This window comes from Mycteria americana, chromosome 5 (assembly GCF_035582795.1).
Source record: "Mycteria americana isolate JAX WOST 10 ecotype Jacksonville Zoo and Gardens chromosome 5, USCA_MyAme_1.0, whole genome shotgun sequence".
NCBI classification, from domain to species: domain Eukaryota; kingdom Metazoa; phylum Chordata; class Aves; order Ciconiiformes; family Ciconiidae; genus Mycteria; species Mycteria americana.
The window spans coordinates 4999339-5021647 of NC_134369.1; the positions used below are offsets into that span (position 1 = coordinate 4999339).

General features: G+C 40.3%; 1 protein-coding gene across 2 annotated transcripts in view; it reads left to right on the plus strand.

The window, feature by feature from the left end:
- The first annotated feature begins 408 nt into the window (after nt 1-408).
- PRMT3 (protein arginine methyltransferase 3) overlaps nt 409-22309 on the plus strand; it is a 70063-nt gene continuing 48162 nt past the window's right edge. For both annotated transcript variants that reach the window (XR_012775838.1, XM_075502012.1), the window contains exons 1-9: nt 409-489; nt 614-749; nt 1501-1583; nt 3006-3055; nt 4383-4485; nt 6272-6425; nt 9912-10053; nt 13249-13314; nt 19348-19469. Coding sequence is in view for 1 of the 2 variants with exons in the window: in XM_075502012.1 (XP_075358127.1) it covers nt 456-489; nt 614-749; nt 1501-1583; nt 3006-3055; nt 4383-4485; nt 6272-6425; nt 9912-10053; nt 13249-13314; nt 19348-19469 (890 nt within the window). In the remaining variant the exon portion in view is untranslated. The remainder of the gene's footprint in view (nt 490-613; nt 750-1500; nt 1584-3005; nt 3056-4382; nt 4486-6271; nt 6426-9911; nt 10054-13248; nt 13315-19347; nt 19470-22309) is intronic.

Sequence of the window (22309 nt, forward strand, 5' to 3'; positions counted from 1 at the left end):
TTGCGCGCGCAGCTTTTGCTTTACCTTTTAAACTGTCTTTATCTCAGCCCACGAGTTTTCTCACTCTTACCCTTCTGATTCTCTCCCCCATCCCACTGTGGGGGAGTGAGCGAGCAGCTGCGTGGGGCTTAGATGCCGGCTGGGGCTAAACCACAACAAGGTGGAAGCAGAGCTGACAGGGAAGCCGCAGCCTGGCCCTGCTCCACGCCTCGGCCCCCACAAGATGGCGCCGCCCCCGGCCCCCCTCACTGCGGCGGCGGGCCGCAGCGCGGCCGCCGCTCCCGGGCGTTTGAAAAATAACGGTCGGGGCCGCCAGGAACGGTGACGCCCTCCCCCGTGACCGGAGGGCCCCGCCAGGGGGCGCGCTGCCCTCCTGGGCCCGCCCCCCTGGGCTGACGTAGCGGGTGGGCGGGGCGGCCGCCCGGAAGCGGCACACGCGTGGCGGCGGCGGGGCCATGGGTTCCCGGGTGGCGGGCGCGGCTGCCGCGGGTGGGTACCTGGGCGCGCGCCGCCCCCCTTCTTCTTCTTCCTCCTCTTCCTCCTTCTTCTCCTTCTTGCCCCCCCATCCTCCCCTCCCCCGGTCAGTAATGGTCCCCTGCTGTGGGCTCCACAGGGGCCGGCGGGCCGCCCGCCGAGGAAGAGATGCCCGAGCTGTCCGACGGCGAGGAGGCCTGGGAAGAGGACGAGGAGGAGGAGGAGGAAGGCGCCGCTGCCGAAGGCCTGCGGACCCGCTGTCTCTTCTGCGACAGGTGGGGCGGCGAGGGGACCCCCGCGGGCCGCGGTCTGCTGTCGTTACCCCTGCGCTCCCCCCCCCCCGCCCGGCCCAGGGACCTCTTGAGGCGCGGTCGTAGCCGCGGAGCCCCTTGGGGAACGGGGCTGGGGTGCGAGCGCCCAAACTCAGCCTGCGGGAGGCAGCCACGTCAGAAGAATAAGTAATACGTAGTTTGTAACAGCGCTCTGTAGCTTGTTGATCTTCTGTACGGCCTCTCTAGAGCCAAAGGGCTGTTAAATCCAGCCTAAAGGAGGGAGAAGTAAGGGGGAAAGCAGATAATTGCCCTCTCCTCACCCTGAAGCAGCGTGGAAGTTTATCTCTCGAGTTCTGTCATCGTTTCCCGTCGTCAGGAAATAGATGAGGATTTTTATTTTGATTCACCGGATGTAGCTGGCCAACTCGTCTCGTGTATGTGTGGTTCTTAGATTTCGGGTTTAATGCTGCCTTTGCTCTCAAAGAGTTTTTGGAAGTTAACGGGGTTTGTGGTTTTGTCAAACAGAATTTTTTGTGTTTATTACCTTTCGTGGCAAAATGTTTTGCCAACAAGGTAAAAGCTTCTTTGTGAGGTCTGTGAGTAAGCAGGTGCCTGTTCATCCTTTCTTAAAGGCAAAAATAATGTGTTCTGAACCCATGGCCTAGCAGGTCGGAACAGAGCATATAAAACTCATAAGAGTGTTACAGCTTCTAAATGTGTTAATACTGCATATTTAATAATTCATTATTTACAGGTTGTTTAGTTCTGCTGAAGGTGTATTCTCCCACTGCAAAACAGAGCATCAGTTTGATGTTTGTGATGTGATCAAGAAACATGGTAAGTTTTTTCCCATGACTTGTCATTTCCTTCTGTGTATCAGCGTCTTGTTTAAAATAAATTGCCAAGATTAGCTTGTTTCTGAATTCCTGGTTGTAGCTGAAGATTCCAAGATTGAACAAGATCAGGTGTTGTAGAAAAATGCTTGTATGTTATCTTTATGCTGGCGATTTCCTGTATGCTTTATCTACTGGTAAAGCTCTCAACTAGTACCTAAAGTAAGATTGATCTCTGCTGGCTTGTGCTGAGTCCTGCTTACTTGATTGACCTGGGCCCAGCCCACTGCTTGCTGGAGTGAGAGCCATTTACCTGATCTAGTGGGAACCCTTGCCCGACTAGTGATGCTGTTGTGGGGCTCCGGAGCTTAGCAGAGACCAAACTGGATGTATCCACCAAGGGGTCAGGTAACTGGGCTGTACTGCTGGTCTCTTTTAAGAGGCTGTTTGCAGTCTTGACTTATGTTCCCTCAGGTGATCGTAGGAAGGTATACTCTCCAATGTCTGTTTCGTTCTTTCCAAGTGAAGTGTAAGGTTGGCTTTCACAAGAAGCAGCCATCTGTTTAGACCAAGATGGTGACTGAAGGAAGGTGCATATAGGAGGATGCATGTGAAGTGGGGGTGGCTTTGGAAGACTTAGGCAAGTGCAGAACTACTGAGTCTGAAGTCCATATCTTACTGCATATAGTGGAAAGCTGGAAAGCAGGGGAAGGGGAACAGTGTTGGAGAAACACAATTTTAAGAGTGTGCACTAAAAAGGAGAGAGCGATAAGGGGGTGGGAACCACATGAAGCATTTAGAAATCTGCATGTAAAATTGTAAGATCTGGTCTGTTTTCTGTATAAAATCCAACAGAAAGTATTTTGGTTTTATGCAGTTATCCTCGCTGTTCTTGAGGAGAGACTACATAATTGTATTTAAACTACTGTTATTTCTGAGCAAGGTGGCAGTTTTAAATCCATATTGGTGTGTATTCTTGATGAGTAGCATAGTCAATTGCAATTTACAACTAGGATCAATTTGTATTTTATTAAGCAGAAAGCTAAAATTATGAACAAAGGAGCACAACGCCTAAAATATCAGCAAAGTAGCTAGTGGGAGATAAATGTGGCTGTCCTGATGTAGTTGCTTGCCAAATGAATGAAATCCCTGTTCGTAAGCCATGTTCCATTCTTAATTTGCAGCAAAAGTATTTGTCCTGAGGGTGAGAATTTCCTGGTTTAGTCCTAAAGAGAAGAAAAATGTAAATGGCAAACTTAAGATAGGAAGACTGCACTAGATAATGATGTACACCCCAAGGGGAGCTGACCAATTGAACAAGTAATTAGTATTCATATAATTGTAAAATGCTTGTAGGTTTTCTCTAACGCAAGCACTCTCTTTTTTTTTTTTTTTTTTCCCCCCCTTCTCCTTTCTTTCTTTCCAGGACTTGATTTTTATGGATACGTTAAACTAATAAACTTTGTTAGATTAAAGGTAGGTGTGCCACATACTACTTCTGTAATCTATGTCTGGAGAATGGGAAATCAAAATGCTGTGGTTTCAATTTGCCCTTTTTTAATAACTGTATGAAATTTTGTATTAGATTTCTAGAAATAAGAAATTACAGGAATTAAAATAGCTATTGATTGGTTTATTTAGGTGTGAAGTTGTTTTCATTTGAAATATATTTAATTAATGTGAGTTTTATTGTCTCCAGAAGAGGATGTTCAGACTTGCAAAAAGCCCATGCTATGCAGTATCGTGTTGTTTTGTTAATTCATCTTGGCCTTTGGTTCTGCTGTCTCGCTCCAGTAATGGGTTCACTTCTTGGTAACTGAAGTTTCTCAGTCCTCGCATGCGTGTTGGTGCAAAAGACTCTTTCCTGGGGTTATGAGCTGACCAGACCCCTACTGCGCTGTTAGTAAGGACACCCCTTGCTCCCTTAGGTCACAGAACCTAAAGTTAAATCTCTGCTAAAATGATACCAGAAGCGGGAAAGCTGATGGGAACCTACAGTTTTAAGTTAGGCCTGGGTGTATTTTGTGTATTGTGTGACTTGGAAGTGTGTTCTTTGGTTGTTCCCTAAAAGTTGAGGTTTAGACTTAATACTATCTTATGTAATTAAGCATTTTTACTTTACAAATCTTTACTTAAACATTCAAATAGTTATTTAAGGCATAACTAGCTATGCAGAGTAAACACAGAAATGGAAAAACCGAAGTCCAGAATCTGACCTCTCCTTTTCTGACGAAGTATTAACTGGCTGGATGCAAACAGGAGAGAATATAGCATTTCTGAAATATGTCCCTACAGTGCTGTTCGTGTAAAAACGCTTTGCACAATGAGTCTCTTGCCTTTATTGATTAGCCCTGTTGTAAGCTTTGGGTCTGACACAGTCAAACACCCGAGTAAACTTGGCTCCCGATGGCAGTGTAATCCTAAAAGTATCCTTCAGTGTCTATCAGCCTGCTGGGCTTTACTGCTTGTACTGGATTTACTGCTTGTACTGAATTCCTTGATCCTGTAGCTTCCTGGGCTTTAGACCCAGACTAGCTCATAGGTGTCGTTTTATGCTGTTCTCTGGTCACTATGGTTGCAGTGTCAGTATGCTGAGGTGAGTACTTGTTGTCAGAGCCACTGTTCTTGCTAGTCCTGTCTTAAAGTAGTATCTTTCTCAGCCTTTGCTACAAAGCTACTTTAATAGTACCCCATTTATTTTAATGGATGGAAGAACAGATCTTTGCCTTATTTTCTTGAATGAAATTGAAGGGCTGGTGTTGTCAAAGAAACTTGGCTTACTTGCTCTTCTCCTTCTATCTAGAAACCAACAGCAGCATATTTGAGTTCTCTCAGCAGCCCACTGCCTTGGGAAGGAGAGGAATATTTGAAACCAGAGCTAGAAGATGATCTCCTACTTCAGTTTGGTAAATAAATAGGTTTCAGTGTGACTGTTCTGCGTTGTGGGCTGAATGTGGTATCGGCAGACTTCACGTCATATGAAGCATCATCACTATTATTCAATTGACTTAGGTACATGAGAAAGTCCACGTAGTAGCTGAAGTCATGACATTAAGTCACGCTCTGAAATTTTTACCACATGTTAGATGTTGGTTTTTAATGGCTGAGATTTCCGTAGCCCTGTTTTATTATCTGCATTCACTTACTGCAAACATGATGTTCGTAGCGGAGATGCTGTGTGTAGTAATTAAGCAGGCCAAAGAGGCACTATACCCAAACTTCATTGGAAGATTTATGAAGCTTTTAAAGCTTGTAAATGTAGGTATTTAAAATCAGATGCATTTGTTAAAAAATGTGTGCTGTAAGTAAGGAGCAAGTAATTTGCCTTGTTGAAAGTATCTTCATCTTTTATACAGGGTCTATTTTGGACCAACCCAGTGTAAGATACTACAGTTGCATAGAAGAGTTCTGCTGCTTTAGCAGTTCAAGCAATCTGTACAAGCAGCCGTAGTTTCTCTCTCATGACAGTTCATCAGATGGTCTTGAGAGAATTCAGTTTGACTTTTGAACTTATTTTTGCTGCCCGTGATCCTCCCGCTCTCTTCCTATTTTGTGCTTGATTGTACATCTTTATTTCACCTAAACCATAAGGTACTTAGGGCTTGTGGATTTTTTCTTTTCTGTTGTCATGGTTTAACCTGGCAGGCAGCTAAACACCACACAGTCATGGGATGGGGGAGAGAATCAGAACATCCGTACAGTCTGGAATGCAGTTTTGCCCTTTTCTAAGTGAGCCCTGCTGCGTGATAGCAGGCATGATGCGTGGTAAAGGACGTTGGTTGGTTACTTCAGGGATTTCATGCTTCACTGTATCAGCTCCTGCCTAATGTGTGCTCTTTGCCCAAGCTGTAGACTTTTGAGATGCTTTGAGGTGCCGTTGCAGTTGCTAAAGGGTTATGGGGGTGATCTGAACCTCTGAAATCTTAAGTATCTGTGCTTTGTTTCGGTCCCATGGGCCAAAGAGTCAGTCTTCCATGATTAAAAGGAATAGATATATGGGTTTTTTAATGAAGTCTTTTGCCCAATAAGCTGGCAGTCACTTCTTCTTATATCCAGAAACACAGTAGCACCGTTTTTTTTATCCACTGACATCAGTTGAAATCACCAGCCGAATTTAGGAAGAGGTGAATGGGCCCTAGTGCTGAGTCTGAGTTTTGGTAGTTAAAAAGCAATGTTTCATCTGGATTCATTCTGCTTATGCTCTTTTGAGTTTTGTGTGTTCATAAGCTTTATAAAAGCCCAAGGAATTGGTTTGAAAATTAAGAGTTACTGTTTAATTATTAAGAAATTTTAAGTTTATATACCTTCTTACCTTTTACCATTACAGTTAACAGCCTTTTTGGCCTCAGAATAACATAACTGGAAAAACAGAGGATAGGACTGTAACTAAATTACATTCTAAAGCTCATGTCTCTTTTATTAATAATCAAACACTGGTATTTAAAGAAGCCTGAATTCTGGATTTGTTTGCTTTGTTAACTGAGAGCTTGCTTCTAGCATACTTGCTTTTTACTGAGTAGTATTGTTTTCTGTGGTTAGTCCTATCAAATTCAGTGATGCTGCTTGTAGAACAGACTACTGGTAAAAGTCATTCAAAGACAGAAATAGCAACACTGAAAACATCACATGTTTATGAGCTGCTGTGAAGCAACACGTGACTGGTAGGTGTTTTTTTTCTCTCCATTTCATCAGATATAGAAGATCTTTGTGAACCTGCAAACGTTTTGCCTTCTAATGGTTTAAATGATACCATGATGCTCCTTGAACATTTAAAACATGCAGAACACAGAGCAAGACTCGCAGAAGCAGCCTTGGCTAGAGCACAAGATGATCTTCAAAAAATGAAGTAAGTGTTTGAACTGAAGTTTTGGGGTTTTTTATTTGATGTGTTTTAGGTGAGATGAGATGTTCATGTTTAAAGACCAACAGAAATTCAACTAGGTGGAATATTCAACTAGGCAATACAGCTCATGACTTGTGTTGGAACTGTAGGTTTGACTTTTATCATGTAGATGTTTACTAATCATCTAGTAGATGATTAGTAAACAAACTGCACAAAACCTGGACAAATTGAAAGAGCAAAGTATGTTTAGGAAAGCTAAATAAGCACATGGCCCAGAAACATGTATTTTGCTTCAGACCACTCTTTGTTTTTCAGACACTATTCCGTTAGTCCTTTAGATATCAACTTAAACATTGAAGATGTACACAATGGAGAAGAGGGAGGTATTTGCAAATTAAATACAGGCCTCTCAACATTTTCAGAGATGACTCCAAACAATGACTGTTAGTAGAATCCAGTTTGGAGAAACCCTCAGTGAAATTAATAAACCAACTTTTCAGCTACTTTTATTTTCAGTCTCAGGTGTGGGTTCTGTTAGTAAGAACATTCGGCGTATCGCGATCAGGAATCAGGACATCACCATAGCTGTACATGCTACTTCTAAATCTTGAGGTCTTCAGAATATGGATTGATGATGCTCATGGATAAAATGGGAATATAAACTTCTTTTTGGGTTACCTAGGATTAAATCCTGTACAGACGTGTCATTTCCAGATCACACTGATTGGGCACTGAAGAACTGAAATTGTATTTAAGAGACTTGGAAAAATAATTCATGTTCTTTTGTGGAAAAGTAAAGCGACAAAAACCTTGTTTTGTAAAATACATTTGAGGGTTCGTTGTATGTTTTGAGAGCACACACTTGATGTTATTAGTAACTAAGTATACCAAAATAAATTTGTGTATTCAAATCCTATCAGCTGTGAACAATTATGTGTGTCAAAAATGAACAGTTTTGTCTTCAACTGGGTTTAACTTTTGCAAATTGTACTTTATAGCATACAGCACTTTTGATATCTCTGTGTACATTATGCATTAATTCATCATAAACAATAAGAATGAAAGGAATTTGTCACTGTACTTGAAAAACTTGGGTTTTTTTCTGTGTGTCTTGTCTTACTCTTGTTCCCTTCTTTTTCATTTAAAAGAAAGAAAATCCTTTTCAGGTCATCGGTTGCAATTTCTTTTCAGCTCTCTAAACTTCAGTCAGGCTTGTATAGATTTCTTTTTGAGGTTAGTATATCAAATTATCTGCTGTTGTAAAAGGGAGCCTTTAATTTTTCTTTTGTCAGTCCAGGCTCTTCAATTCAGCAGGTATCGGCTGGCAGCAAAAATAGCCAGTTGTAGATCTGATGAAGCAGCACAGTTTTAAATTATAGACAGATGAACCAGTTTCATTGTGGTAGTCTACATGCTGTAATTCGTAGTGATACTGATTCATGCTGGAGGTTACTCCACTGAGAGAGACCATCTACAGATGTTTCCTTTTGGGTAACCCTATGCGAAATAAAGATAGCTTGGAAGTCTGATGCGGAGCAAGAATAGAGTACAGGACCTTAATCTACAGCAACCTGTTTTTTCTCTTGTTTCCTGTCATGGAAATAGGTATTTAGCAGGCTGGTTGGTTGACTTCAGCTTCTGGAGTAAAAAAAGCTAGATCCAGGAGCTTTCTCATGCTATACCTATCTACAGAGACTTCTTGGGAGACTAAGTAACTGTAGCTTCTTTCAGTTGCAGCGTGATTGCATTATGCAGGTCTTGCTCTCTAAGACGTGGAAAAAATATTTTAGGTTTTTTAATGACTGCCTGTTCAGGATCGGTCATGCAGCTCCCTAGGGGTTGTTGCCTTCTGAGCCCAGGAGTAATAGTATGAGGACACTCACTAGTTGAGTATGAAATAAGTTCTGTGGAAATGTTTTTCCAAGTTTGCTAGACTGAGTAGACTTGTAGAATTATTGAAAGGGGTACAAAGACAGGTAGCTTGGAGGCCTAGCGACCTTTTGTTTCCCCCCCACAAATGGTCATAGTTCTATAAATCATGTCACCGCTAGCATTTGATGTAACTTAGAGATTTAATAGCATGGCTTGTATATCCTGGGTTTTTTAATCTGTCCCCTGTTTAGAGATGATGGCTCTTGTTTTTACTTATCTTCTTTTTTCTTGATTAAAAAGACAGGAGGGCAGCTCTGTCCCTAGAGTTTGTTTGGTAATTGTGTTGCATGCGTAGGCTGGAGGAACTATTGGCTGAATCAATTTTAAATAATTTAAATTTAAAGTTGGGTTTAAATCTTACAAAATGCTAATCATACTTACTTGTATGTCATAGAATCTGTTTTTTGTAAGTTTCAATTTTTATCATTTTGATATTTATCTAAAAGTAAGGAAAATGCAAACTGCCATGGTAGAGAGCAATATTAAAAATAAGATCCGGACCTTACCCCTATGTCAGCAAGCATAGGAAGTTTCTGATATTGACAAACTTCTAATACGAATTGCCTTACCACCTTCTCTTCCCCATCCAAACTAGTTAAGCAGAGAAGTATTTGGCATGTCAGGACTGAAACAGTATTTTTGTTTTTATTGTTCTATAAAGATGGTACTGGTAATGAGATGTTACCTACAGCTGCTGTACATTAAGTTCCTATTTAAGAAAGTATGACCGCTGTTGAAGGTGAGCTTTGGCTGCTTTGGGGTGGTCTAGGATGCAAGTTTTGTTGATGTTGGACTGTAGACCTCGGAGGAATGTTGCCTGGCTGAAGCATGTTTGCTTTTTCACTTCATTGCGGGTATAGTATGAGCTGTTTGCTTGTCAAATTTTAATTGTGTTTTCATGATAAAACCCTTGTTTTATTATGTATTTTAATCAAAACTGTATCAAGTATTTTGTCATCAGAACTGCTTTGAGAAATGAGAAGAGAACACGCATATTAGGAATGCAAGGCCATGGAGTAGGAAGAATAAGCAGCATGAAAATAAAGTAATAAATTGAATTTTAAGCTCTGGTTTATTTCCACCCAAATGCTTCAGTTTTAAAGTACTTTCTTCTACCTTCTACTAGTCATGCAGCATTGTATGGTTTGTAGTTCTTGCGCTGTTTGCTGTATTGAGTCCCTACGTGCATTACACAGCCTACAACACGTACTGCGTTGACCGCCGCGGCGCTAGCTTTCGTACAAGCGAGCACAAAGCAGATAATTCCTCCTTAAAAATAGAAACGAAGTCCCGACGTTTCCCTGCTGATACTTGCTGGTTGAAAGCAGAAAGTAGTCATTGCAGGAGGGTGATGGAAGGAGAAGGGCGGCGCAGCAGCCTGGAGGAGCCGGCAGAGGGAGGTTGTGCACACTTGAAGCGGGTTCCATTGTTGTCAAAGCCCCTGTGCAGGCTGGGTTCCTTCTCTCTTTCAAGCCCCTTCTTCCCCCCTCCTTCCCCCCGCCTCCTTTGCATGGTCCCATAAACGTGTCTCAAGGGTATATTTCAAATTGATTCCAGACAATTTGCACGGGATTTTGTGATGAATGCAGATGTCAGAAGCAGCTCGTCATCCAGCGCCATTGCAGACCTTCAGGAGGATGAGGATGGCGTCTACTTCAGCTCCTATGGGCATTATGGGATACACGAAGAGATGCTAAAGGTTAGAAAGTCATCTCAACTGCGTCTTGGTAGGACTAAAGAGGAGAGATGGAATGAAGTGGGCTGTGTGCCCATAAATATACTGCAGAGCAGCTGCATTTTTAACCCTTTCTATACATGATAGTTTTTTCTTAGGAGTTGGGTTGAGAGATCTTTTTCCAGTTTTATTTCCTTTTGTATAAATTCTGTTTACTCTAGGAAGCTTTAGGAACATAAAATCATTTACTCTACAGATAGGCTTGAAGATATATTACCATATCCGTACCACAACCTTACCTTGCCAAAAGCAGCTTTTTCCTGGGTGTTTAAAAGATGAAGGGTAAAACATGGTTCAGACAGTTAGTATTTTTCTTTATCTTGTATTTTCCTAACAATTGAAATTTGTCAGGCAAAACCACTTCTCAAATATTGCGATTTCCTATTGCATTAGATAAACCAAAATTGTTGGTATTTGTGCACAGTTCAGTGTATTGATAACATGACATTGAACAGCTGGAAAAATTATATGCTCCTTTTACATGATAAAGATGAAATAATTAAGTCTTAAAACTCTTCAAAGGCAAACCTGTGTATGCCCTTTTAACTTAAAAAAAATAAACACAAACCCCAACAACTTATAATTGACATGGAAATAAAAATCTCTTAATCTTTCTCTTTCAGAGAAAGTATCGTAGTTGTGAAAGACACAAACAGTTTTATCATTTTAGGACAAATAAATAAAATTCCTGCCTAATGTAGAGATAGAATATGGAGTTGTGAAGTGACTTTGTCCATACAGGTAGCATATAAAGTTTTCTGCTTTGTGTATCATTTAGTGGCCCCAATGTAGAAATACACATGAATCTATGTTAGGAGCAGTATAAGCATGACGTTGGGGGGGGGGGGGGGGGGGGGGCGGTGATTTTACAGAAGCACAGAGATATCTGCAGAGGTAGAAGAATGCTTTCCAAAATGTATAGTCTAGAGAAATATATTTAAAGTCTTGAAGATAAATAGAAATGATAGAAGTTTGGTATTGCAGTTGTAAAGGTGTCATTTGAGACGTTATAGGCTATAGGGTGAGGAAGCATTTCTGCTTGCTAATAAAGCTTATAACAATTCTGCATCTCTGCACAAAGAGATTGGTACAAAATCATATTTTATTGGTTTCGGGGAATGTTTGTCAGAACGCTTTTAAGAAGACTTGAGTTTCGTAAACGTAGAAAAGCAATTGATATTTATCATCTGCATTGAATTTTTTCCTCTATGCTATGCATTCACTTAGATTTTTTTTTTTTTTTTGGTCTACCTTATTTATATAAATATAGTGGCTTGCTACACTGAAATTTTTAAGAAAGGAGTCTTGCTGTCTGAATTTTAAGTCAGTTTCTGACACTGTTCAGTTTTAAAACCTTTTTTTTCCTTATGCCTTGTAGTGGTAGGATGAAGTTTCGATTTGTTGGTTTTTTTTGTTTCTGCAAATATTTCAGAGATGGGTGAAGAGTGTTGTTACTTCACGCTGGCCGAATGGCTAGTGTTTCCCTTGTTCTGTTTTCTTTTCTCAATAATTTCTTGACTCATCTTAATACATTTCCTTACCATTTTATTTAAAAACAAAAAAGAAGCGTTACATTGAAATGGCGAGTGAGAGAATGGAATTGATGAATAGAGAGACCTGAAGTGAATGACTGTGGCTCACTCGAGCAGCAGTGCATATAGTAGAGACAGCAGCTGGAATTGTATTGATTAAGTTGGGGCAGTGCTGAGGCAATGTGAGTGGGCAGGATGTAAGGCTGAAAGCTTTCCAGCTGACTGCTTTCTCGATTGATGCTGAACCTTCTGATTTTTTATTTCTTTTTTTTTCTTTTTTTTTTACTTTTTTGGTCGTTTCAGCAAATCCTATTATATACCGCAGTAGAGGTGAAGTACTAAAAATAGTTGCTCTGAATATAACGTCATAGTAAGCCGATATGATTTTAAAGGATCCCGATTTTTTTTTTTTTAATTCATGTTAATTATATATAATTTTGAAGTACAATTTTCTAAAATCGTCCCTAACTGTTTATTTGGGTGCTGTGTGTGTGTGATAATCCTCCTAAACTTAAAACTGGATTTGAGGATTTTCAGGCTTCAAAATAATTTATCTCCAAAATTTTTATGAACGTACGCTTTGTTCTCAGTCTCCTGGTTTTTGGTCTTGTTTTTCTAATAAAATAGACTTTGTTCTTTCTCCCTAGAGAAAATTTCTTCAGTTTCTGTATTGTTTCTAAAAATTCTTACCTGCCATAGTAGAAAAATATTAACTTAAATATAAGCATTTTACACTTTTTTACATTTTTCATTTTACACTTACACTTGGATTTTACACTTCAGTATTATTTGTAGACCTCTCTATACTAGATAGAAAATGCTTAAAATTTTTCTTTTACTATGCTCTAACACTTGGACTGCAACAGCAATTCCAAAACCTATACTTGGCTGTCAATTTGTGTACCTGCTGATGCGTATTAAGAGAATCAATGTTTTAATAGATTACCTTGCTGGTAGATTGAGCTATACTGCTGGCTTTCATATACTAATATACTAGAAATGTTTGGTTATATGCTTGAAAACATTCCAGCTGCTCAGGTCATGTTGTATTACAGTTAAGTTTGTTTATTATATTGGGCTTTCATAGAATGGGCTGTACAGCTTCAATTACTAGCTTGTTGTCAGGTTTGCAAATTTGCCGTTTGTTCAGAAATAGAAAAGGTTAATCTGATCCATAACTTTTTTTGAAGGAATCTGCGTGTCACAGGAGTTTCAGAGAGTAAAATGACACAAAACGTTTTATGAGCTTGTGACTCAAATATTTGCCATTGTATAGAAGGTTGTTCTGTAAAGTTGATGCAGTATGCTACTCTGTTACTGCTGTTCCTGGCAAGTGGTAAAGAGGTATTAAGAACTTTGAAACATCCAAAATCAAATGCAGCAGGTCAGGAAGCTGTAAGCTAATTTCTTATTTTTCCTCCAGAGGCTCAGCTGGCTTCATCTGCAAAGACAGTAAATTCTGAAAGAATATTGTAAGGGAAGTGTCATGATTGCAGAGCCCTTATAAGTACAATAGCCACAGAACATCTTTAGGCCAAGTTAAAAAGCAAGTTGTTCAGCATTTTTGAAGGGTATGCTGTACCTAAGTAGAAAAAGTGAACATTGTTTTTCATTCTTTAAATCATAGGATAAAGTGCGTACAGAAAGCTATCGTGACTTCATCTATCAAAACCCACATATCTTCAAGGACAAGGTAGGTAAAACAGCTCCGAAAATACAATAATTTCTGCGCTTTATTTTTTCTCTAGTGGTAGAAATCCTTCAGGTTGGCTACTTTGTAGCTTTGGGAATGGAATATCGCACTGACAAGATTTGATTTAATGTACTGTGGCTTTATTAGGTGGTAGAGTGCTATTCAACTGCTGGAGGGTGCAAAGTGCTGATAACAGAAGTGCTGATCGCTATTGTCATTGTTCTGTGTGCCATGTCGGGATGTTCATTAATTATGTTGGCGGGGTTAAGTTGAGCCTTTCTTGTCCAGTATATTAAGTGGAATCTATCTGAGAGGGCCTCTTTACCAGAATTTAATTGTGCCCAATACAGTAAAAACATTCTAGAAGCACTGTGCGATTAGAACTGGGGAAGAATTCATATGCAACTGTTTTAGGGAATTAGTGTTGTTTAGTCTCTCCAGACAAGGTTATTAAGGGACTTAAAACCACAAACTAGTATTTCACTTGCAGTGAGGAGAGATTGCACTGATGTTTGTTTATGCCTTACTGTCGTTATGACCCCTGCACAGTTATGATCCTCTTCTTGTCTCCTGTATTTCTGCTGGCTATTTCTGATGAGTTTGTTGTGTTCTGAGTTATGCTCTGCAGCCTTCTGTTCTGGATTAGCTTTCCTCTACTTAGTGCTTACCGTTCTTAAGCTGTGTGTGGATATTTCTTACAGTGAAACCAGGATGTCTGGGTTTGTGGAAGGCTATCACTGTTGATTTTTATTTTGGTTTTGATTGAGACTTTGTTCGTAAGTGATAATACAAGGCTTCAGAATAGTTGTGGAAGTAATAAAAGTGCACCCATCTGATAATTCCTCAGTTGGAAATTGTGCTAGATATGGTTTTGTCCTAGGCGGGAGGGATTTCAAGGTAGATAGTGCATACTCTTTGTATGTCTTAGCTCAGTTTTCTTTTGGCAACTACAGCAGAAAAATATTAGGAAAAGAGTTTTCCTAATCCTTCAATCCGTGTCACAAGCCTGTTTCTACTAAACATTTCTAAGCACTTTAGTTATAATGAGAGAACAAGCAAAAGTCTTGTAGAAACATTATGCTGCCAGCTACTTAAAAGATGCGGGTGACTGCATAGCTGGGCGGCTCGTCCAACAAAGCAGAAAGATCAATAAAGGAAAGAAAACTTTCTTGGAAGAAATTTAGTTTCACAGATGCCCCTAAAATTGATAACTGGAGGTTTTCACAAGGTAAGACTGATCTTAAGTTACATGGAATGTATGTCCTAGTGGAACAGTAGTTTTTCAGGATTGGCTGTATTTCTCCTGTGCTGTATGGACATACTGGTAACATTTGAAACAAAATGCAGGTGAACTGTTCTAGCCAAGATTGCTTCAGCCCCAGCTGTAGATGCGCTTGCTCAGGAAACAGCTAGAAAATGTGTGTGCTCCCTCTCTGGTTTTTCTTCATGTGAAAGCATTCAACTTATAAAGAAAAGCTTTCTGTTACTGCAACATCTACAAACTGGTTTCTGAACTCAGTGCTTTTACAGAGGTTCTTTGATCAAGATTACCTCAAATTCATAGTGTATCCAAACCCATCATAGTGTGTTGAGGTTGAATGGAAAGAAAGATTCTCAATTGCTTTGAGTTCTCAACAGCTTCCATCCAGGTGGCCAGTGCCCCACTTAACTGCTGTGTCTGACTAAATGTTGATGTAGCTTTTGCTTGGTATGCTGTTATGGGGAATATATGCGATTTTTTTCAGAGATCTAGCTTTGAAGTGACATCTGTTACAGACTTCTGCTGAAAGAACTGTTAAGATGTTTTGCTTAATTTATGTATCATATGCTCTAAGAATCATATTAATGAGTGAAACTTCCAACTTGAGCAAATAGGCTGTTTTCCCCTCAAGTTTGATTACCATTAAAAAAAAAAAAAGTGAGTAGAAGTTGTATTTCCTAGAAATCCCGTATGGTATTCCTCCCTAGAAAACACATAGTGATGCTTTTTGTTGTTTTTGAAAGGACACCTTGAGGTGGGTTGGGAGGAGCTTGTTCCAAGAGCTTAATCCATCATACTAGCTTTTGATGCAAATCTGCAGTATCCCAAAGAGGTATGATTGCACAGTAACAGATGATAACAGAATGTCTAGGTTTGTTTATTATGCATACTTTATTCAGAACCAGCCAATTTGTTTGTTCTCTCTCAGCTTTCAAAGGAAATTCTGAAAACTTAATAGCAGCGAGCAGAATTCATTCATTTTCAACCTGTCAGATGTGCTTGAGATGAGAATAGGACAATTTAGATTACCTAGCAGGAGTAGTTAAGGTGGCCTTACTCAGTAAAAGGAAATGTGATACATTTTACAGTGAGAGTATTTTTTTGGTGCAAAAATAATTGGTTAGAAAAGCACTATTGCCACGCTTAGTTTTTGTTGTAGAAGTCTGCGGCAGGCATCAATGCCATACTGAGGGGAAAAAATGAGGTTTTAAATGTTGTTCCTACTAAAAGTTCATTGATGGAATTAACTTAATTGGCCAAATTACCTGACCTCCTGTTTTTCTAAATTTGAAGTAATTTTTTTCTGTTACTAAAAGTAGAATATCAGTTTTGATTAGATCTCAGAAAAGGATGTGATGCTGCGGTATATTACGGTATAGTCAAATCGCCAGTCCAGCTGCTCCGGATCTCTGGTGAGAGGCCATATGTGATCACCACAAGAATGCGTTAGCTGTAGACCCTTGTCCTTAGGCTAATTGGTGATCATTCTGCTTGTCTTTCCGTTCCTCAGATGTGTTCCAGCTTGTGTATTTTCTCTCTCGTGCCTTTTTCTCCACCCCCATCCCCTGCCTGAGGCTTCATGAGTTCCATCTGGGTTTTTAAGTGACCAGGGCAGCTGTCCAAAGTGGTGTCTGTTTTGATTTTTTTCCAATTTGTGGTGATTGCTCTCTTTCATGCAACTGTACATCAAGATCATTCTTTCACAGAGGTTTATTTTTGGCTCTGACTTCCAGCTTTCATGGCTCAGCAATTTTGTTGACTACCATGGTTAAAGTGTTAGAATAGATGATGTTAGGGGGCGTGAGATTTCAGCAGCTGCAAGAACATTGATTTTTACTTTCTATTCCTGTCTCCGGAAGGCTTCAGCCTAGGGATTTCTGTAGCCAGTACATACTCATATGTAACTTGTGAATGAGTTGTAGAATTGACTCCTATTGGAACATAGCTGCGAAGAGTTGCAAATGGAACAAGTAACTCTATCTGCAACTTCTGTGGCCAGCCTCTACACAAGATGCTGTAAAAAATTCATCAGGCTAATGTTTTTTAGTTTGATTCCAGATTGTAAGTTGCTCTACCAAGACAGGTGGCAGTCAACTCTTCAGTCATTGCTTCTCAGTACACCACAGCCGAAGCTCACTTAGGCTGTGCTGCTAAGGATAAATGGCTATTTTTTTATTCATGCTGGCTTCAGAATCCTTGTTCTGTATCCATCGTCAGAACGTATAGAATTGTATGCAGGGGAAGGCAAGCAGACCTAATGTGCAGAGCATTCAAGTGTTTACTTTGATACTATTTGTCAGGTGAAATTTAAAAGTGCACATGCAAGTTTTTGTTGTGCCAAAGCAAGAATGCTCAATAGCTCATAAGCTAGAAAGTTTGTCAGTAGGGTACATTATTGCCTTGAAATATTTTGTAAAGTGGAGTTATAATTCTCAAGTGTGGGATTGATTACTGAGTGATTTGATGCCTTCTTTGGAAAAAAATGAATTTCATGAAAGCTGTGAGGACAGCTTTTACAACACTGGATGCTGTGCTAAGGAGAGACAGTGAAATAAGTTAGTTTTCCTTTCTAATAAATTATTTTTATGACTAGTAATTCTGACTAGTAATTCTGACTCCACGTTCTTATCTTAGAAGTGTTTTAGTAAGTTGTGCTTGCTCTCTTGTTTAGGTCTCTTGTATGGGAAAGGAAGTCTCTCTTTACAGTTCTGATTCTGTTAATGCTTAAATACTATGCATGATAGGAGTGACTGCACATAGTGTTTAGGTAACTTTTTTGATTTTCAGTTTTCAGAACATTTTTGGGTTTAGTGCTTAGGATTTTTTAACACTATTAGTAAAGCTTAACTATAGTAAGTAGAAGTCTAACAGTAAGACTGCTGATGATCTGGCCAATGCAACAGAATGCACCCTCACCTAACTTGTAGATGATGCAAAACTGGGAGGAGTGCTTGATACACCACACGGTTGTGCTGCTATTCAGAAGGACCTCCATAGGCTGGAGAAATGGGCCAACGGCGGTCCTGTGGAAAGGGCTGGGGCAATCAAAGGGCAATGCAAAATCCTTCAGAAGGGAGGGAAGAATAACCCCACACATCAACAGAGGCTGGGGGCCTGTGGCTAGAAAGCAGCTTTGCAGAGAAGAATTTGGGGGTCCTGGTCAACACCAAGTTGACCATGAGCCAGCATCATGCACCCTTGTGGCAAAGGCAGCCAACCAGCCTCCGGAGTTGCAGTAGGATGTGCACCAAGAGATGCACCTTCTCTTGTACCCCAGAGAGATGACTGTACCCCAGGGAGATGACTTGTGGAGTGCTGTGCCCGGTGCCGGGTTCCCCAGTGCAAGAGTGAGATGAATGTACTGGAGTGAGACCGGTGAAAGATGGCAAAGGTGCTGAAGGGACTGGAGCACCTGTGATATAGGGAGGGGCTGAAAGAGGTGGGGTGGTTTTGTGTGGAGAAGAGAAGGCTCAGGGGAGCTGTTATCAGTGTGCCCTGGGAGGGGGGGAAGTAAAGGAGGTGGAGCCAGACTCTTCTCAGTGGTGCTCAGGGGCAGGACAAGAAGCAACAGGCACAGGTTGAGCTCCAGGCAGTTGCCTTTAAAGATCAGGAAACACTGTTTTACTGTGAGGGCAATTGAATGGTGGCACAGGTTGCCCAGAGAGGTTGTGGAGTCTCCGTCCTTGGAGACATTCAGAAGCCATTTGGACATGGTGCTGCGCACCCTGGTTTAGTTGACCCTGCTTTGAGCAGGGGCTTGGACTAAGTGATCTCCAGAGGTCCCTTTCAACCTCAACAATTTTGTGTTTCTGTGAAAACATCAAATGTGAAACTCGTAGCTTAAAAATCTACTGTAACACATTCAAGATTAAAAGTGTTAGTTTTTAAGCTGTTGAGACCTTCCCAGCAGTTAGAAGAAATATACTATTATGATACTGATTCCTGAACAAGGCTACTTGGTAAAATCTCTGCTTTATGAAGTTCAACACTGTTGGCAGCTCAATGCTACTTATTAAAATATTTAGTGCTATTTTGTTAGTCGCTTTGCATTTTTAGACTTTTCAATCTTCCTACAGTAGCTAATATGTGAGATGTCAAAAACAAGCATTTGCATGAGTCTTGTTGCTATGTTGAGTGTGCCTTTTTTCAAGTGTAGTGATGAAGTTTGCTCTTCTTTCATGAAAACTTAGGGATCCCGTGTCCCTGGATTTTTTTGGTCCTATTTTGGTTATAAATAGTGTCAGACAGAAAATATTTGCAGGTTTTAAAACTGTGCCAGTTACCATTTTGAAATTTAGTCATCTGGAGCCGTAGCTGTTTTGAGGCATTGTGGCCATTTCTAGTAGAGGATTCCTAAATAAGGTTTTGAATAGACTCTTAATGAGCAACTGCGGTTAGAATATGTTTTTTCAGTGCCAGTGCTAAGCTAAATTGTTAGTAATTCACTGATCAAAACTGTTCGGGCTATAACTTCCTTTTTCTCCTGTTCATGTAACTTTTTAGTTGTTGCCCAAATAATTGCTTGTGATTGTTTCCCATGTGATTGAGTTAATCTGGAGCTAGTCTGCTTCATTGTTTATCTGTAAAAGGTGGTAGAGGGTCTGGAGTTAGAACTGCAGTTTGACTTGGATATCTCTGAATGTAACAGACTTGATGCTACCGTTTATTCCTTCTATTAGAATATGGTATCTCACTGATGTAGAAAGACGTGTAGAAAAATCATAGCAAGGGAAATCAGATGTTTGGTTTTACTTCCATTTATTTTGTTTCAGGTGGTTTTGGATGTTGGCTGTGGAACTGGAATACTCTCCATGTTTGCTGCCAAAGCAGGTGCGAAGAAAGTGATTGGAGTCGACCAGTCTGAAATCATCTATCAGGCCATGGACATCATTAGGTAGGAAAAGTTCCAAGAAAAATATGGTAAATATTGCCCTAAAAAGTTATTAGAATGCTGTTACTAGTTAATGATCACCTGTCACTCAGTATGTGTTTTATTGAAGTCCTTCTTTGTCCTAAGAATTAACACAGGTTTTGATGTGCAGTATAGTTGTTTGCTCCTCTGGCAGGGGTAATTAAAACAGGGCTGTAGTTAAGGCAGGATGTTTCCCAGACCTTCCTCCTAACGTTAGCGTAGGGCCAGTGCTGCCTTGCTGCAGAGGCTCCAACTGATTGCTGCCAGTCCATTTTCCCTTCTTACACTTTAAATGTTGCTACTGATAAAATTGTACGTTTTTAGACAAGAAACACTAGAGTTGAGACATGTTCCAAGAGGATGTGAGAAACTTTTCCTGACTGCACTACTTTGAGTTAAAGAAACAGTTCTGATTTAGAGAAACCCAGTAAAAGTTGTTTAAGTGTGTGTATACAGTTGTTTAATTTCCTATTTCTATGTAGGAATTTTAAATAATGATATAATTTCTATAATTTAATTTTCTGTGTTATAGAAAATTAATTTTGTAGAAAGTATTTTATAGAAGTATAGAAATCAATTATAGAAATATAGATGTTTTTATAGAAAACTTATTTTTCTCTGTTGTTGAAAATTAAAGAACTTTTACTCAGTTAATCTAAATATATATATATATTAGATCATGTTGGAGCTATGATGTTTTTAAACAAAAGCTTGTCATGCAATAGTTAACTTTTACCAATTTTAGCACATAAAAGGAGAAACGTAGCTTTCTTTGGCAAATAGATTTTATAATTATATGGTATTTTAGTTTTAACTTCTGGAAAACCTTTCTCTAGTAAGGTTCTCTGTACGTTGGTATATTTAAGGGACTCTCTGAGAACAGTAAATGTCTATTACCCTGTGTTTTGTTCCTTTAGAAACCTGCTGACCTCTGGTTTTCATGCTAGTTGGAAAGTGATTACCGTTGTACTGTAATATTTTCTATAGTTGGTGGAGGTAGGGGGAGACCAACCAACAACAAAAAAAAACCCACCCAAAAAAAACCCAGAAAAAACCCCCACACAAAGCCAAATCTGTTTTAAGAGCATGCGGACAGACACATGCACGCAGTCCACAGAGTCACTGAGGAAAGTTGTTTCCAGGAGAACTGCCAAGATGTTGCGTGCCATGTAAACTGTCATGGACTAGTACAGGGTGGAAGGGACCTCAGGGGAGTGTGGACAGTGTGTCTGGTCCAGTCCTCCTCTGTCAGAGCACACTCAGCTCCCTCGGCTAGTCAAGTTCTGAACGTTGCCACTTCTGTCTCAACTTCTCTGGAAAATGTGTCTTGTTTGACTAGTCTCACTCTTACTTTTGAAATACCAAATTGTAACTTCCATTGTTTCAGTTTGTGTCTGTTGCCTGTCATCCAGTCCCTGTGATACAAGAGAAGAGCTTGGCTCTGTCTTCACCCTTATGCTAGACAGAGGCAGACATCAGAAACTCATCTCTTAACCATCCCTTCTTAAGGTTGAACAGACCCAGTTCTCCCAGCTTCTCCCTATATGTCATGTGCTCCAGCCCTCCGTCATCTTGGTGGCCCCTTTACTGGACTTGCTCTGGTATGTCAATGTCTGTCTTGTACTGGGGAGCCCACAACTGGACACTGTACTCCAGATGCAGTTTTGCAAGCGTCAAATTGAGGGGAAAGATCACTTTTCTTGACTGGCTGCTACCCTCTTGCATATATGACACAGTGGACAGTTGGCCGCTTTGCTACAAGGGCACGCTGCTGACTTATGTTCAACTTGCTCACCAGACCCCTCGTCAGGGCAGGGTGGGGAACCGCAAGCAGAGCTGATTTCTGACCAGCAGGAAGCAATCTGTACTGTTTCATGGGGTTATTCCAGCCAAGGTGCCGGTCTTCACCTTTGCTGGATCTCTGAGCTTCCTGTCAGCCCAAATCTGCAGTCTGAGATCCCTCTAAATAACAGCCCTACCCTCTAGTATATTAACTGCTCCCTCCTAATTCAGCATTAACCACAGACTTGCTGAGGGTGCGTTCTGTCCCATTAGGTCACTAATAAAGGTGTTAATTAGTATTGGAACTAGCACTGAACCCTGAGGGATGCCTCTGGTATCTGGCTACCAATTAGACTTTGTACTCCTCCTCTCACCTCTTGAACCTCATGGTCTAGACAGCTTTCCACCCATCTGATGGTTCATTTAATCACTCCACATTTCACTAATTTACCTGTAAAGGATATTAAGGGAGACTGTGGGTATATGTAAAAATGAAGCAATGGCATCTGAAGACTTAAAAAGGATTTCCTAGCATGAGGTAGGAGAAATGTAGGTGTAAATGTGTACTGTTGATAGCTGAGGTGTGTAGGCTTTTTTGTTTTCGTAAGAACAACTGTGGAAAAGAAAGTCCAGGTAGACACTGAGCAATTTGGGAGTGACAGTTTTTATGCAAGCTTAAGTCATGCAGAAATAAGGTTGTCTAGGCAGAATTTTTGGGTTAGATAGCGCTTCACACATTGGAGATGCAACACTGCACGCTTGGGATGCTGTAAAATTATTCTATTAAATAAGGGCCTGTGTAGGAAAAGTACCGTGTTAAGCATTAGGTGCTACTCCGACTAAAATGCTTTGATGGCACAAGAACTCGTTCTCTAAAGAGAACTTTTCCCAGGAGTCCTTGACATCTTCAGAATGGTTACAAATGTGAAATAGCGTTTTATTTCTAATGTACTAGATAACAAACCTAGGATTGTTCATACCTTTTGACAAGTGCACAAGAAGTCCTTTATGTGTTACGTATACTTAGAGGAGGATAGAAT